The sequence below is a fragment of the Capra hircus genome, chromosome 1, assembly GCF_001704415.2.
Source record: "Capra hircus breed San Clemente chromosome 1, ASM170441v1, whole genome shotgun sequence".
NCBI classification, from domain to species: Eukaryota; Metazoa; Chordata; class Mammalia; order Artiodactyla; family Bovidae; genus Capra; species Capra hircus.
The window spans coordinates 110,165,763-110,182,781 of record NC_030808.1 but is presented as its reverse complement, the minus strand read 5'-3'; the positions used below and the strand labels follow the sequence as shown (position 1 = coordinate 110,182,781).

The 17,019-nt window shown below is 38.4% G+C and overlaps 1 protein-coding gene across 1 annotated transcript in view; it reads left to right on the top strand.

Moving 5' to 3' along the window:
- LEKR1 (leucine, glutamate and lysine rich 1) overlaps positions 1-17,019 on the top strand; it is a 199,498-nt gene that overhangs the window by 147,872 nt on the left and 34,607 nt on the right. The window contains exon 8 of the mRNA XM_018050376.1: positions 10,863-10,956. Coding sequence (XP_017905865.1) covers positions 10,863-10,956 — 94 coding nt within the window. The remainder of the gene's footprint in view (positions 1-10,862; positions 10,957-17,019) is intronic.

Here is a 17,019-nt window from a genome sequence, read left to right as displayed (position 1 = left end):
ACTATATTGCATTTTAACCATAGGCATGGATAAGATCAGTTAGAGAAACGGGGGAGAGAGAGAGAAAAAGAGGCCCCAGAATGAAGTGCTGAGGAACATGAACATGTAATTGACAGGCAGATAAAGATGAGTCTGCAAAGGAGACAGGAATGGCCAAATATTTGGAAGAAAGCCACAAACGAGGTTTTAGTGTAATCCTACTTTTGCTGTCCTCATTCTTTTGTTCCTTCTGCTTTACTTCCTCTTCTCTAGCCTAGAGACTGCTGAGCAAGCATCAGAACCTGCTAGATCTGCCTCACATTTTAGAAGATAAATCTTCCTTTTATATTGCTGGATTTTGAGCACCATCTGGACAGGGACCCTGTCCTCATGCACCTCTTTCTCTCCAGGGCTTGATGACACTGTCCTGTCCATAGTGTGCCTAGTGGGCAGGAAAGTCCACCCTGCTGCTCACTTGCCGATTTCTTCTCCTTGGTCTTTCACTTTAATATTCTTTTCTCCAAACACCCATACTACTATTGCTCAGGCTAGTTATTTTTATAAATATTGAGTAGATACATAAAAAATTTAGATAGGTTTAAAGTGTGATGCTGGATCATCGAAAAAGCAAGAGAGTTCCAGAAAAACATCTATTTCTGTTTTATTGACTATGCCAAAGCCTTTGACTGTGTGGATCCCAATAAACTGTGGAAAATTCTGAAAGAGATGGGAATACCAGACCACCTGACCTGCCTCTTGAGAAACCTATATGCAGGTCAGGAAGCAACAGTTAGAACTGGACATGGAACAACAGACTGGTTCCAAATAGGAAAAGGAGTATGTCAAGGCTGTATATTGTCACCCTGCTTATTTAACTTCTATGCAGAGTACATTATGAGAAACGCTGGGCTGGAGGAAGCACAAGCTGGAATCAAGATTGCCGGGAGAAATATCAATAACCTCAGATATGCAGATGACAAACACCCTTGTGGCAGAGAGTGAAGAGGAACTAAAAAGTCTGATGAAAGTGAAAGAGGAGAGTGAAAAAGTTGGCTTAAAGCTCCACATTCAGAAAACTAAGATCATGGCATCTGGTCCTATCATTTCACGGCAAATAGATGGGGAAACAGGGGAAAAAGTGTCAGACTTTATTTTTTTGGGCGCCAAAATCACTGCGGATGGTGACTGCAGCCATGAAATTAAAAGACACTTACTCCTTGGAAGGAAAGTTATGAATAACCTAGATAGCATATTCAAAAGCAGAGATATTACTTTGCCGACTAAGGTCCATCTAGTCAAGGCTATGGTTTTTCCAGTAGTCATGTATGGATGTGAGAGTTGGGTGAAGAAAGCTGAGTGCCAAAGAATTGATGCTTTTGAGCTGTGGTGTTGGAGAAGACTCTTGAGAGTCCCTTGGACTGCAAGGAGATCCAACCAGTCCATCCTAAAAGAGACCAGTCCTGGGTGTTAATTGGAAGGATTGATGCTAAAGCTGAAACTCCAGTACTTTGGCCACCTCATGTGAAGAGTTGACTCATTGGAAAAGAGCCTGATGCTGGGAGGGATTGGGGGCAAGAGGAGAAGGGGACAACAGAGGATGAGGTGGTTAGATGGCATCACCGACTCGATGGACATGAGTTTGGGTGAACTCCGGGAGTTGGTGATGGACAGAGAGGCCTGGCGTGCTGCAGTTCATGGAGTCGCAAAGAGTCGGACACGACTGAGTGACTGAACTATACTGAACTGAAAGTGTGAAGAACTACAATACATTGAACACTCAGTTTAGGAAAAAGAAGCTTACCATTAGTATTGAAGTCCCTTGGTGCTTCACCCTAATTCCGCCACATGGCATCCTTGAAGAGAAGGGTAATTCCTCACACTAATTAAAGGCATCCACAAAATACTACAGAAAACACCCATTGTTCCTTTGCTTCACTCTATAATTTTACTGAGGCTTCCCAGGTGGCAGTAGCAATAAAGAATCAGCCTGCCAGTTTGGGGATGCAGGAGACACGGGTTCAATCCCTGGGTCTTGGAAGATCCTCTGGAGAACAAAATTGCAACCCACTCCAGTATTCTTGCCTAGAAAACTCCATGAACAAGAGCCCTGGTGTGCTATAATCCATGGAGTTGCAAATTTGGACACAACTGAGCATGCGTGCACATAATTTAACTGAGTATGTTTGTATTCCAAACAAAAAGATTTTGCATTTATTTTGTCTCCATGGAACTAAAATTATACTATATGCATTACTCAGTGATTTACTCTTTATGCTCAAGATTATATCCCTGGGATTTTTGTCCATGATGTTACATGTAGCTGAAAATCATTCATTTCTTCATCTGCATTATGTTCTAAAGTATACCACAATTTGCTTATCTTTTCTGCTTTAGCTGTATTTCATAACTTTTGATGTGTAGAAATTTCATTATTATTCAATTCTAAGTATTTTAAATGTCAATTATGATTTTTCACTTGACCCGAGTTAATCAGAAACACATTTTTTTAAAATTTCCAAATACATGGAGATATTTATCTTTTCTTACTGATATTTCTTTGTATTCAGAGAATATAGATTATCACAGTGCTGTTCAGTAGAGGTATAATGTGAGCCACATATGTAGTTTTTACAAATTTAATTGCCACATTAAAAGAGTAAAAATAAACAGGTAAAATTTATCTTAATATATTTTAGTTAACCCAGTATATCCAAACTATTATTTAAATATCTAATCATCTATTAAAATTATCAGACATTTTAGATATTTTTGAGTTTTCAAATCTGCTGTGTATATTACATTTATAGCACATTCTAATTTGACGTTATACTTTAATTGCTTGGAAGCTACATGTGACTGCTGCTGCTGCTGCTAAGTCGCTTCAGTCATGTCTGACTCTGTGCGACCCCATAGACGGCAGCCCACCAGGCTCCTCCGTCCATGGGATTTTCCAGGCAAGAGTACTGGAGAAGGGTGCCATTGCCTTCACCGACATATGACTAGTGGCTACCATTTTGGAATATACAGGTTTATAGTCTTTAAAATTTGTTGAAATTTATGTTCTGGCCTAGTATGTGGTCAGTTCTATGTAAACTGAAAAATATTTGTATATTTTCCCACTAATTGGGTATCTTAAATCAGTATCCCTGAAATTAACTTATTTGCATTAAGTCCTCTGTAATTTTTACTGAATTAATTGTCTGGCTGACCATAGGTTGCTACAATACATATTACAGGAGAACCATTCACATAACAGCCTAGAGTTATGCAGTGTACACTTTCATGCCTTATACAGTGGTCCCAGATTGCCTTACTATAACTAAGGAAGCTGTGTTTAATTCTACTGCTATGGTGTGGGTTTGACAGTGTTTCCTTTAAGTTCCAAAAAGTTTTGCTTTATATATTTTGAGGGTATTTTAATAGGTGCTATAAATTTAGAATATTCATAGTGAATTATCCTGTTAGTATTATCAGCCCAGAGTAATGAACTTTTGTCTTAAAGTCTATTTTGTCTGATATTAATATAGCTGCATACTTCTTTTTCTTTAATATGTCCCTGTTAGAAATCTTTTCATGTCGTTATGTTTTAGGAATGTCTTTTACAAAGAGTCTATTGCTAGAGTTTGTATTTATCAAGCCTGTTTCTGTCTTTTAACTCATGTGTTTAGTTTATTTGCCATTATTATGATTGTTACTCTAAGCTTTCTATTTCTCCCTCCTTTTCTGTACTCTTTCTCCTTTTGGGCCTTGGACAGGGGCAGTATTGTTAGAGTTTCTTTTATATTCTTAGTGCATCTTCTTCTAGTGGCATATTTTATTCTTTTAGTGGTTATTGTTGAGATTTTTGCCATGAAAACTTAATGAAGTCCAAAATTAATATATCCTGAATAATGCAAACTTCTCTTGAATATCTCAAACTTCTCTTGAATAACACTTGAGCTCTGATCGTTGCCATCCTGACATACATTCTGCATTTTTGTTTAGTGTTCTAGTTCTGATCTTTTGATAGCCCCACTAATTATATGCAGTCAAAACTAATTTTTGATACAGGTGATATTTATTTAAAAGGACCTACGTATAGAGTCTCTACATAATTTTCAAGGTCCAGCACAATATGAAAATGTGGAGCCTCTTCAAAAAAAGACAAAGAAGCTTTTCCTTTCCATAACATCTCTCTCTCAACTGGTCATGGTCTTTTTTTGTTTATTTGCTATTGAATCTTGTGCTCCCTTGGGCACAGAGAAATCCCAGCATGGATGCAGGCTCTCACAGGCACCAGGGACCTGCCACAGACTCAGCAAATGGGACACAGTTAGCAGACCCAACCCTCCCCTGCCTGTGCCCAGGCCTGCATTCTCACTAGAAACAGAGGATGGCAGGAGGTGGGACTATGTGTAAGCCAAGATTCCAAGCCCCTAGTACATGCCTGACTGTCCTATCAGACCTCACTTACAAAGCACAGATACAAAGATAAAGTTAACTCCTCAATGGTAACCACAGAGCATTAAACCTGAAGTGCAGTCTCCTTCAGCGTATAGGCCCTATGCAACTATCCTGATGACACATCCAAGAAGCCCTCCCTGCCTGTATGTTTGCCAGTTCCTTTGCTCAGCATTTTTTCTTGATCATCTGCCTTTCCTTCTGAGATCATATTCCTTCCTGCAAAGCATATATTTTTATCAGTCCTTTAACTGTCAGTAAACACAAGATTTTATTTTTCTGAGCATATTTTATTTCAGCCTCTTTCTCAAAGATAGTTTTGCTGGGTACCCTACTTCAGGTTGATGGTTATTTTCTCATGGGGTTTTTAATGTTGTTGTCTTTGGCCTTCCTTGTTTTTACTGGAGAGTAAGCTTTCAATGTATGGATGTGAGAGTTGGACTGTGAAGAAGGCTGAGCATTGAAGAATTGATGCTTTTGAACTATGGTGTTGGAGAAGACTCTTGAGAGTCCCTTGGACTGCAAGGAGATCCAATCAGTCCATTCTGAAGGAGATCAGCCCTGGGACTTCTTTGGAAGGAATGATGCTAAAGCTGAAACTCCAGTACTTTGGCCACCTCATGTGAAGAGTTGACTCATTGGAAAAGACTGTGATGCTGGGAGGGATTGGGGGCAGGAGGAGAAGGGGACGACAGAGGATGAGATGGCTGGATGGCATCACTGACTCAATGGATGTGAGTCTGAGTGAACTCTGGGAGTTGGTGATGGACAGCAAGGCCTGGCATGCTGCGATTCATGGGGTCGCAAAGAGTCGGACATGACTGAGCAACTGAACTGAACTGAACTGAACTGAAGCTTTCAATATGTTTGAGTTCCTTTGAATATAATGTTTTGTTTCCTCTCCATCTTCTTTTGAGGTCTCTTTAACTTCAGTATTCTTCATTTTCACTATCAGGTCCCAGATATGAGATTTGTTTTTATTTATCTTGCTTGGAATCCTTTGGGCTCCCTAGATTTGTTGTAATGTCCTTCCTCTCCCTTTCTCTTTCTTTTGCTTCTGAAATGAAAAATAGATAAATACTAGATCTTTTCACTCTGTCCTCCATATGTCACGCTCTTTTTTATTTTACATATTTTTTACTTCCTGTACTCAGTTCAGTTCAGTCACTCAGTCATGTCTGACTCTTTGTGACCCTGTGGACTGCAGCATGCCAGGCTTCCCTGTCCATCACCAGCTCCTGGAGCTTGCTCAAACTTATGTCCATCGAGTTGGTGATGTCATCCAACCATCTCATCCTCTGTCATCGCCTTCTCCTCCTGCCTTCAATCTTTCCCAGCATCAGGGTCTTTTCCAATGAGTCAGTTCTTCACATCAAGTGGCCAGAGTATTGGAGTTTCAACTTCAACATCAGTCCTTCCAATCAATATTCAGGACTGATCTCCTTTAGGATGGACTGGTTGGATCTCCTTGCAGTCCAAGGGACTCTCAAGAGTCTTCTCAAACACCTCAGTTCAAAAGCATCAATTCTTCAATGCTCAGCTTTCTTCACAATCCAACTCTCACATCCATACATGACTACTGGATAAACCATAGCTTTGACTAGACAGACCTATGTTGGCAAAGTAATGTCTCTGCTTTTTAATATGCTGTTTAGGTTGGTCATAATTTTTCTTCCAAGGAGAAAGTGTACTTTTAATTTCATGGCTGCAGTCACCATCTGCAGTGATTTTGGAGCACCCAAAAATAAAGTCTCTCACTGTTTCCATTGTTTCCACATCTATTTGCCATGAAGTGATGGGACCAGATGCCATAATCTTAGTTTTCTGAATGTTGAGTTTTAAGTCAGCTTTTTCACTATCCTCTTTTCACTTTCATCAAGACATCCTTCAGTTCCTCTTCACTTTCTGCCACAAGGGTGGTGTCATCTGCATATCTGAGGTTATTGATATTTCTCCCAGCAATCTTGATTCCAGCTTGTGCTTCATCTAGTCCGGCATTTCACAAGATGTACTTCCTGTACTGCACCCTGTATAATTTTTTGAATCTCCCTTTCAGCTTATTACTTCATTTTTTACCTGTGAGTAATCTGCTGTAGGATCATCTACTATGTTTTCATCTCAATTATTATGTTTTATTTCTACAAATTCAATTGCTTCTTTTCAGATTTCATTAGTTATTTAAGTTAATCTTTCATTTCTTCTAACATACTAAATATCCTTATTTTATATTCTATATCTGAAAACACTTTAGAATTTGTGACTTTGATTATGCTGTCATTTGTATCTGCTCATTCTTCCTCTTACTGGCTTTTTAAAAACTAAATTTGTGAGTTTTAAAATTATGATCTCATGGGTCTTGAAATCTGTAGGAATTCTTTGAATTTCAGATTTAAATTGGTTTCTCCCCAAAATGTTGGTGTTTTTCCTACCAGGCATCTAGAGACAAGGTTATCCTAGCACAATTTTATGATATCTCCTCAATTTGAGGCTTTTGGAGACACTCAGGTAGTGCGAGTTCAGGATAAAAACCTGCATTAGTATTGGCTTGCGTTTACAAATTCTTGTGAGAGATTTGTATTTTCCCCTCCACTTAGCACCAAAATTCAAGCTAGAAATTTGGGTTTTGTTCCTTGACAGGAGATGTTTTTTGTATTTTGTACATACTGGGTGTGAATTTCATATTCTGAAATACAGTATGACAGAAATGACATACTGCATGTATTGCTCTTTGAGACACAATTTTATGCAGATAAGTTTCCTCTCAAGCTCTTCCTTTCTCTCCTGACTCCAGTGCCCTTCATGGCTGTGAAATTTAATGCTCAAGTACATCATATTTGGAAAGTACCTTCAAGGTGAGAGTTAGCTTTAATTCTCAACTTATTGTTGGAGTTATTCCTTTCACTTCATTTTTTTTTAATGAAGTTTGGAGTAATTTTGTATTTACAGAAAAGTTAACAAAGACAGTAAAAGGATTTGTTTCCTTGGTCTCATTTTTTATAACCATGGCACATCTGTAAAAACTAAGAAATTAATATGGGTATAATACAATTAACTAACCTACAGACTTTATTCAAATTTCACTAGTTTTCCACTGATAACATTTTCCTGTTCTTTTTCTTGATTTGTGTGTCCTTCATCTTCCTAACTTTTTGTCCTGGTCACTAATGAATTTTAAGACTTTTTTTTAATAAGTGAAAAAACACTTATTTTCAGTAGAAAAGTTGTCAAGATACCTAGTCTGACACATTTCTAAAAAGAAGTCTAAGGAGTTTTATCCTTTTCAATCATCATCATTTGAATAATGTAATCCTGGTTACCAAGTCCAGCTGTCTTTGTGACCTCAAAATTTTCTAGCCTAGAAATGTAGGCACTATTTTTATTAAAAAATGTTTAATAATATTCTAAGAGTGAGGCAAGAATAGAGATCAAGCAATAGGTTGACAATCTATCACAATACTCTAGGTGGGAAATGAAGTCAATAACCTTATGTTGGTAGTCATAAAGGAAGGGAGGAAATAGTTTGAGGTACACCAAGGAGCAGAATACATAGAACTTGTTACTGAATGGAAGGGCTTCCCTGGTGACTCAGATGATAAAGAGTCTGCCTGCAGTGCAGGAGACTGGGGTTCAATCCCTGGGTCAGGTAGATCCCTGGAGAAGGGAATGGCTAACCACTCCAGTATTCTTGCCTGGAGAATCCCATGGGCAGGGTAGCCTGGTGGGCTATAGTCCATGGGGTTGCAAAGAGTCGGATGTGACTGAGCAGCTAACACACACACACACATACACACTGAATGGATGCGGCAGAACAAGAAGGAAGAGTCAGTGATGACTCAGGGATTTCATGCTAAAGATTTTGATTGTTGAAGCTTTCAAAGTCCAAAAGAAAGGCAACATTGTGGGAGATGATGATGAATTTCTTTCTTGACATATGGAATCTTTAGTGTTGATGGCTCATCAGAGTGGAGATGTTTAACAGGAAGTTGTAAATGAAAGTCACAAATCTGAGAAAGAGGACGATGATGAAAAACAAAGGGATTAGAAAGAGGAATAAGCAATGGAGAAGAATCACTTACACAGAAAATAAGAAGGGTTATGTGTGGATCACAATAAACTGTGGAAAATTCTGAAAGAGATGGGAATACCAGACCACCTGACCTGCCTCTTGAGAAATCTGTATGCAGGCCAGGAAGCAACAGTTAGAACTGGACATGGAACAACAGACTGGTTCCAAATAGGAAAAGGAGTACATCAAGGCTGTATATTGTCACCCTGCTTATTTAACTTCTATGCAGAGTACATCATGAGAAACGCTGGACTGGAAGAAGCACAAGCTGGAATCAAGATTGCCGGGAGAAATATCAATAACCTCAGATATGCAGATGACACCACCCTTATGGCAGAGAGTGAAGAGGAAATAAAAAGCCTCTTGATGAAAGTAAAAGAGGAGAGTGAAAAAGTTGGCTTAAAGCTCAACATTCAGAAAACGAAGATCATGGCATCCGGTCCCATCACTTCATGGGAAATGGGGAAACAGTGGCAATAGTGTCAGACTTTATTTTTTGGGGCTCCAAAACCACTGCAGATGGTGATTGCAGCCATGAAATTAAAAGATGCTTACTCCTTGGAGGAAAAGTTATGACCAACCTAGATAGTATATTCAAAAGCAGAGACATTACTTTGCCAACTAAGGTCCGTCTAGTCAAGGCTATGGTTTTTCCAGTAGTCATGTATGGACGTGAGAGTTGGACTGTGAAGAAGGCTGAGTGCTGAAGAATTGATGCTTTTGAACTGTGGTGTTGGAGAAAACTCTTGAGAGTCCCTTGGACTGCAAGGAGATCCAACCAGTCCATTCTGGAGGAGATCAACCCTGGGATTTCTTTGGAAGGAATGATGCTAAAGCTGAAACTCCAATACTTTGGCCACCTCATGTGAAGAGTTGACTCATTGGAAAAGACACTGATGCTAGGAGGGATTGGGGTCAGGAGAAGAAGGGGACGACAGAGGATGAGATGGCTGGATGGCATCACTGACTCGATGGACATGAGTCTGAGTGAACTCTGGGAGTTGGTGATGGACAGCAAGGCCTGGCATGCTGCGATTCATGGGGTCGCAAAGAGTCGGACACTACTGAGCAACTGAACTGAACTGAACTGATGGTGATTATAGAAGGGGGTGTGGGACTCCCTGACCAAAAGGCATGCTTTTGCCACAATTTCTGGTATAATATTAAATACTGGGAGTGAGTAGCCTTTTCTTTCTCCAGGGGATCTTCCCAACCCAGGAATTGAACCCAGGTCTCCTGCATTGCAGGCAGATTCTTTACTAACTGAGCCACAGGGTGGCTGGATCATCAAAAAAACAAGAGAGTTCCACAAAAACATCTACTTTTGGTTTGTTGACTAAGCCAAAGACTTTGGCTACGTGGATCACAACAAACTGTGGAAAATTCTTAAAGAGATGGGAATACCAGAACACCTGACCTGCCCCCTGAGAAATCTGTATGCAGGTCAAGAAGCAACAGTTAGAAAGACTGATTTTGAAGCTGAAACTCCAATACTTTAGCCACCTGATGTGAAGTACTGAGTCATTAGAAAGGACCCTGATGCTGGGAAAGATTGAAGGCAGGAGGAGAAGGGGACGACAGAGGATGAGATGGTTAGATGGCATCACCAACGTGATGGACATGAGTTTGGGCAAGCTCCGGGAGCTGGTGATGGACAGGGAAGCCTGGTGTGCTGCAGTCAATGGGGGTCACAAAGAGTCAGACACGACTGAGCGACTGAACTGAAGTATAATATTTAAAGGCTTAATTTCAGTGCCTCTGTGAATGTTCTCATAAATCTCTCGCACTTGCTTCCACTCAGAGGGTCACAAACTTAGCTTTAAGAGCCAATTACCTGGATTAAAAGATTAAAATGTTCTTTGTGTTTTCTCTCCTATTTTCTATTATGTTTTGTACTATGCTATATCTCAGACATTACCCTTTACTTAATTTGGTTTGTTCCTATTAGCATGTGAGATAAATTAAAGGAAAATAAATCTAGCAGAAACCACAAATGTGGTGATTTTGTGGCATACCCCAGCATATTTTCCTTTTTCAAAGTAACAAAATATTATCTATTGTCTAGTGTCAGAATTTAATCAGAAACTTTGGAACCACAATGTTTAGTATTTTATTATATTTCTAACTCTACATATGTTGTTACTGTTTCATATAAAAATAATAATAATGCTTATTAAGCAAAAATTAAGCCTGACCTTGTTGCCAGTGTTTTAAAATTGCTGTTAACAGTTAAAATGGTATGTAATATCATATGTTTTTTCCTAAGGGGAAGAATATACAGATTGAGTTGTGAAATAATCTCTAGAGCCAGGAATTGTAATTTAGGAAGAGTGTTATGGGTGTGTCTTGACTCATTTGTTGTGTTTATGGTTTTCAGGGAGTTGATGCTGATTTCACATCAGAAAAGCATCGAGCAGCTGCAGGAAACCCTTAGACAGAAGCTGCTGAATGATGATAACTGGAGGGAGAAGGTAACGAAAATGTGACTTTCAGCAGTATGTATCTTATTTGCTTTTTAAAAATTCTGTCCATTTGCCAGACTACTTCAAATAGGTTTCTTTGCTTCTATGCACACCTTTGATTCCTTCCAGAACTTCCTAGACCAAACATGCTTATGATATGTGTTTTTTCCAAAATATTAGACAAATAGGAAATTAAAAGGTAAAAATAGAATTTGAAACCTTATAAGTTTAAGATAGCTTTTCGTTCTCATGTAAAAGCATAATTTTTGCTTTTAAATATTTACTGCTTTTCCCCATAAAATGACAGAATCTGCATTTGACCCTATCCTTAAAAACAGGGGAACATTAATTCATTCTTACAGTTTCTCTGCCTTTAAGAAGATAATAAAAGAGAATGAAAAATGACTTAAAAATATTCAGTTATGAACTTTTGGCAGTAAAATAAGTATTTAGCTCACTATTTACAAAGAAAATGTTTGCTTTTAGAGTATGAAAAACTTTTTCATTGATTTTTGTCTTCAGAGTTTTCTATATTTTCCAATTTTCAGCAGTGAGTATATACTTCTTTCATAACTTTAAAGAATGCAAATTATACTTTTAAAATTATTAGCCTTTGCTTTCTCAGGCCTTGCACAGCTCTAGTCATTAAGGCTAGACATCATTTCCCTGTTATAAACTACCAGTATTTTTTGACTGATTCCTTGGCTTTATCATGCATACTGTGCTGAAACCTTTGAAACCAGCTGGGTCTCTTCCTTTACCAGTACCTAATCCTAGCTCTAGCCTTCTGTCTTGGTTTTCTGATTATGTCTCACATGTGCATCAGAACTAGAGCTGGCTACTGAAATTCAGATAACTTGACTGAAGTCCTGACAGACTGTTTGGTTATCACTAGATTCTTCTTGGTGACTAGACCTTATAATTTGTAACCCTAAGCAGCAAGCAGTGGCCACTTTCAAACTAACATCTCCACCTGGAATCCCCAAACCTGCCATCTACAAATGAAATCCTCTAGGTGTTGTTGCTGGCTCAGGTCAATTCTAAACTTGTCACTTTCCTTTCCAGCCTTCACATGGTTGGTCACATCCAGTCTGGCCCTCTATAAATCAATCTCCCTTCCCTTGTTGTTTGGGAATGTGTTGTAGCCCATTCAGTCTATAACAAAGATGATCACTATAACAGCACTTCCATATGGGCAACGATGAAAATTTGAGAATATGGACTATGTATCTCATTCTTATTTTATTTTGTGGCATAGGCTTTTTCTTCTTCTCCTTCTCTAAAGACCACACCCCTTTAATTCTTTAAATATTATTTTTAGCCTCAGTGTACTCAGTTGACTAATCTATTCTTATTCACTTCCCATATCCTTACCAATCCATGTTTATAAGTGTGAAAAGATGATCCACCTACCTTTAATAAAAATCCAAATTAAAGCAGTGAGAGATTATTTTTTACAGCTTCTCTTTTGTCTTGTGATGAAGGTCATTAGACAGTTTTTCATTCATACTCTTTAAGGGACTGGAAATTACACTTTGAAGGGTAGTTTGACTATATGTATGCGTGCATGCTCAGTCACTCAGTCATGTCTGACTCTTTGTGATCCCATGGACTGTAACCCACCAGCCTCCTCTGTCCATGGGATTCTCCAGGCAATAATACTGGAGTGGGTTGTCATTTCCTCCTCCAGGGGATCTTCCCAAACCAGGGATCGAACCTGCATCTCCTGCATTGGCAGGCGGATTCTTTACCATTGAGCTACCTGGAAAGCCCTGGCTATATGTATAAAGAGATATTATAAACATTTCATCCTTTTCTTTTTGGTCCCATCTTGTGAGTCAGGAATTTCACTGATAGAGACTTCCTTGGTAGTACAATGACTAAGATTTCACACTCCGAATTCAGGGGCCCAGGTTTGATCCCTGGTTAGGGAACTAGATCCCACATGCTACAACTAAGAGTTTGCACGCCACAACTAAAAGATCCCACATGCCACAACTAACACCCCACACAGCTAAGTAAATAAATAGATAGACATTAAAAAAGAAAGAAATTTCACTGATGGAAGTAATGTTTGTAGAGATTCACAGATCTTTCCCTCAAACTCCTTAGTTCCTCTTCGACTGAGAGAGTGAACTTTTCTGCCTTTGCTTATGTAGAAGTTCCTCGTCTCCATGATCACACATCACCAACATCCTTCAGATATTAATCCACTGGAGAAGAAATCTCAGCACTTATGATCCAGTCTAGTACTGCTGCTCAGTGCGCCCTGTGCCTAAAGTACTAACACAGCATGTAGACCAAGTTAGTGTTAGCATCTGACCATATAAGTGTATGCTCTTGCTTTATGCTGTTAATTTATTGATGAAAATAAATCTATATAAGATTCTCTAAGTTCTTATTAAGATCATGGATATCTTTCTAATAAATTAATTATATCATAGATGTATTTGGCTCATATAATTTTCTATAATATAAATGGATATTTCATTTTTTGAGAGGACATGACTTTTTGTTAATAAATTTTATCATTTAGTTTAGCAGTAAATCAACATCCAGACCAGTAAAGCCAATGAATGATAATTATCCTTGGCTGAGTTAGTTATCGAGACTATGAATAAAAAGTTCCCTGAAAGTCCTCTCATGAGAAAGAAGAATCACTAATATGACATTGTCATCTCTTTCTTGGGTCACTGTGCCTTTGCGTAGGAATGAAATGTTCCCTTTACAAATATATAATACACATATTAGAATAAACTTCATAACTTAAATGCTTTTAACATTCAAAAACAAGTAGATAGCAATTTATGCCTGTGCTTAATTATTTTAGAGTATGTAAAAAGCACATAATAGAATCAATAGTTGCTATGCAACAAGGATGGCACATTTTAAAATAACTGAGTATTTACTAATTGTCATGGATTTTTGTTTATTTCGAGTATTGCTTTGATGTGAAGAAAGCAAATTAATTTGCAGGCTGAACATTTTACACTGGCTCCAAATGCAGTGTTGGTACTTTTCAGTTAAAATGTTGTAATTAAAAAATGTCCTACAGCCAGACTGCTTTCAATAAGTGATAGTCACTTACTGCCTATCACTTTGTAGTGCCCTAAACAAACTCCAATCAAATATTTTTTTGGATTATTACTAAAACATCACATTATGGGACATTTTCAATTATACTATTGACCTCATTTTAAATAATACATAGAGCTTGTAGAAACCAATGATTAAAACAAAGAAAACCTTACTTCCTCACTAAATGAATGGGAGAACAAGTTTACTTCAAAAAATTATCAATTCCAGCATTAAAGGGGGAGGCAAAGAAAATCTCAAATTCTTCTTTAAAATAGAAGAGACAAATGACCTAGTGAGTCCTAATGTATTTCAGTGTCCTTTTAATCAAATTTATGAGAAACAAGTTATAAAATAAAATTTTACAGGAATAAAGTTGTCATTTTAAAAAATATAAATTTTCCTTTATGTATAATAAATGTATGGCTAAAATGAATATTGAGGGTATACTTTAATTTTTTTTAATTGTGCCATATATTGATAATTTCCAAAATTGAATTAATAAAATCATAAAATTTTAGATCAGAATAGCCTGCAAAGATCATCTGATTTAAACCCTTCAGTTCAGTTCAGTTCAGTTCAGTTCAGTCGCTCAGTTGTGTCCGACTCTTCACGACCCCATGAATTGCAGCACACCAGGCCTCCCTATCCATCACCAACTCCTGGAGGTCATTCAAATTCACGTCCATCGAGTCGGTGATGCCATCCAGCCATATCATCCTCTGTCATCCCCTTCTCCTCCTGCCCCCAATCCCTCCCAGCATCAAATATAGTCTCCATTATTAACATGTTTACTATATGTCAAGCCTTGTGCTGAATGCTTTTCATCAATGTAATCTTAATCACTCTAACATTATTATTCCCATTTGCACATAGAAAAAATAAGACTCGGAGAAGTTAGATAATTTGCCAAGTTTATATAGCCAGGAATTGAGAACTGATACAACCCCTCCACCTTCAAAACTGAGAGCTAAACACAAAGTCCCACATGTCTGTATTTGACTTAGGTGGACTAATAGGAACCAGATTTACTCTCCTTTATGAAACAACTAAAACACTGGAGAAAAGATAGAAAACAATGGTTTCAAGACTCTGGACATCAGGCAGTGAAGGACAGTGATTCCTAGAGATAAGAGACAGACAAGGTAACCCCTATCATTACTCCAACTTAGGACCCTGAAATAGATTTAAGGCTATGGTAGAGGGAGTAGGAATCCAGGTGGAGTTTGGCAGATTCTGAGTTGAGGAGACTTACCTAAGAGTCCGGGGAGATCTATGTGGCTAGAATTCACAGTTGAGTGTTCTCAGAAGAGAGCTGCCCAGAGAAAGAATGCTGGATATCTGCAAAGAATCCCCATTATGTATATGTGACCCGTGCATATATATGGGGAAACTACCTAGAGCCAGGGAGATGAATCTGAAAGGATTAGAGATAAGAGTACCAAATACTTACATGATGTCAATAATAATGTCTGTTCTCACCAGCCAGACTGGAAAGCCAACAATTCACAGGGGACTGGGTAAAGTTCTCAGAAGGGTCTTGCATGAATTGTAGGGAATAATTAGCCCTAGACTAAATGCTGAGCTGGTCCTGCCTAACAAATTTTGAAAGGAAGACCTTAAAAAATATCAGGCTGATTCTAAGAAACTTAACTGCTCCCAGAAAAGAATTCAAGATTATTTATAAGAATACAAAAATATCCAGCATTTAACAAAGTAAAATTCACAATGCAGCCAATGAAAAAATTGCCATGCATGGGAATAGGAAAATAGAACTCATAGTGAGAAGAAAAATCAACAAATAAAAATTGACTCAGAAAGGCACAGATGTTAGAATTGTCAGACAAGGACATTAAAACAGGTATAACAACTGTATTCTTTATGTCCAAAAACTAGAGGAAAAATTGACCACGTTAAAAAGAGATGTAGAAGATATAAAAAAGATCTAACCTGAATTTATAGAGATGAAAATTATAATATCTGACATGAAAAATACACTGGATGGGATTAATGGAAAATTAAACATTCCAGAAGAAAAGTTTAATGAATCTGAAGACAAAGCAATAGAAGCTATACAATGAGATTTATCTCTTTTAAGAGACTCAGAACAAAGAGCATCACTGAGTTGTGAAATAAATTCAAGTGGCCTCAGTTCAGTTCAGTTCAGTTAAGTCGCTCAGTCGTGTCCGACTCTTTGCGACCCCATGAATCGCAGCATGCCAGGCCTCCTGTCCATCACCAACTCCCAGAGTTCACTCAGACTCACGACCATCGAGTCAGTGATGACATTCAGCCATCTCATCCTCTGTCATCCCCTTCTCCTCCTGCCCCCAATCCCTCCCAGCATCAGAGTCTTTTCCAATGAGTCAACTCTTCACATGAGGTGGCAAAAGTATTGGAGTTTCAGCTTTAGCATCATTCCTTCCAAAGAAATCCCAGGGTTGATCTCCTTCAGAATGGACTAGTTGGATCTCCTTGCAGTCCAAGGGACTCTCAAGAGTCTTCTCCAACACCACAGTTCAAAAGCATCAATTCTTTGGCACTCAGCCTTCTTCACAGTCCAATTCTCACGTCCATACATGACTACTGGAAAAACCATAGCCTTGACTAGACAGACCTTAGTCAGCAAAGTAATGTCTCTGCTTTTGAATATACTATCTAGGTTGGTCATAACTTTTCCTCCAAGGAGTAAGCATCTTTTAATTTCATGGCTGCAATCACCATCTGCAGTGATTTTGGAGCCCAAAAACATAAAGTCTGACACTGTTTCCACTGTTTCCCCATCTATTTCCCATGAAGTGATGGGACTGGATGCCATGATCTTCGTTTTCTGAATGTTGAGCTTTAAGCCAACTTTTTCACTCTCCTCTTTCACTTTCATCAAGAGGCTTTTTAGTTCCTCTTCACTCTCTGCCATAAGGGTGGTGTCATCTGCATATCTGAGGTTATTGATATTTCTCCCAGCAATCTTGATTCCAGCTTGTGCTTCTTCCAGCC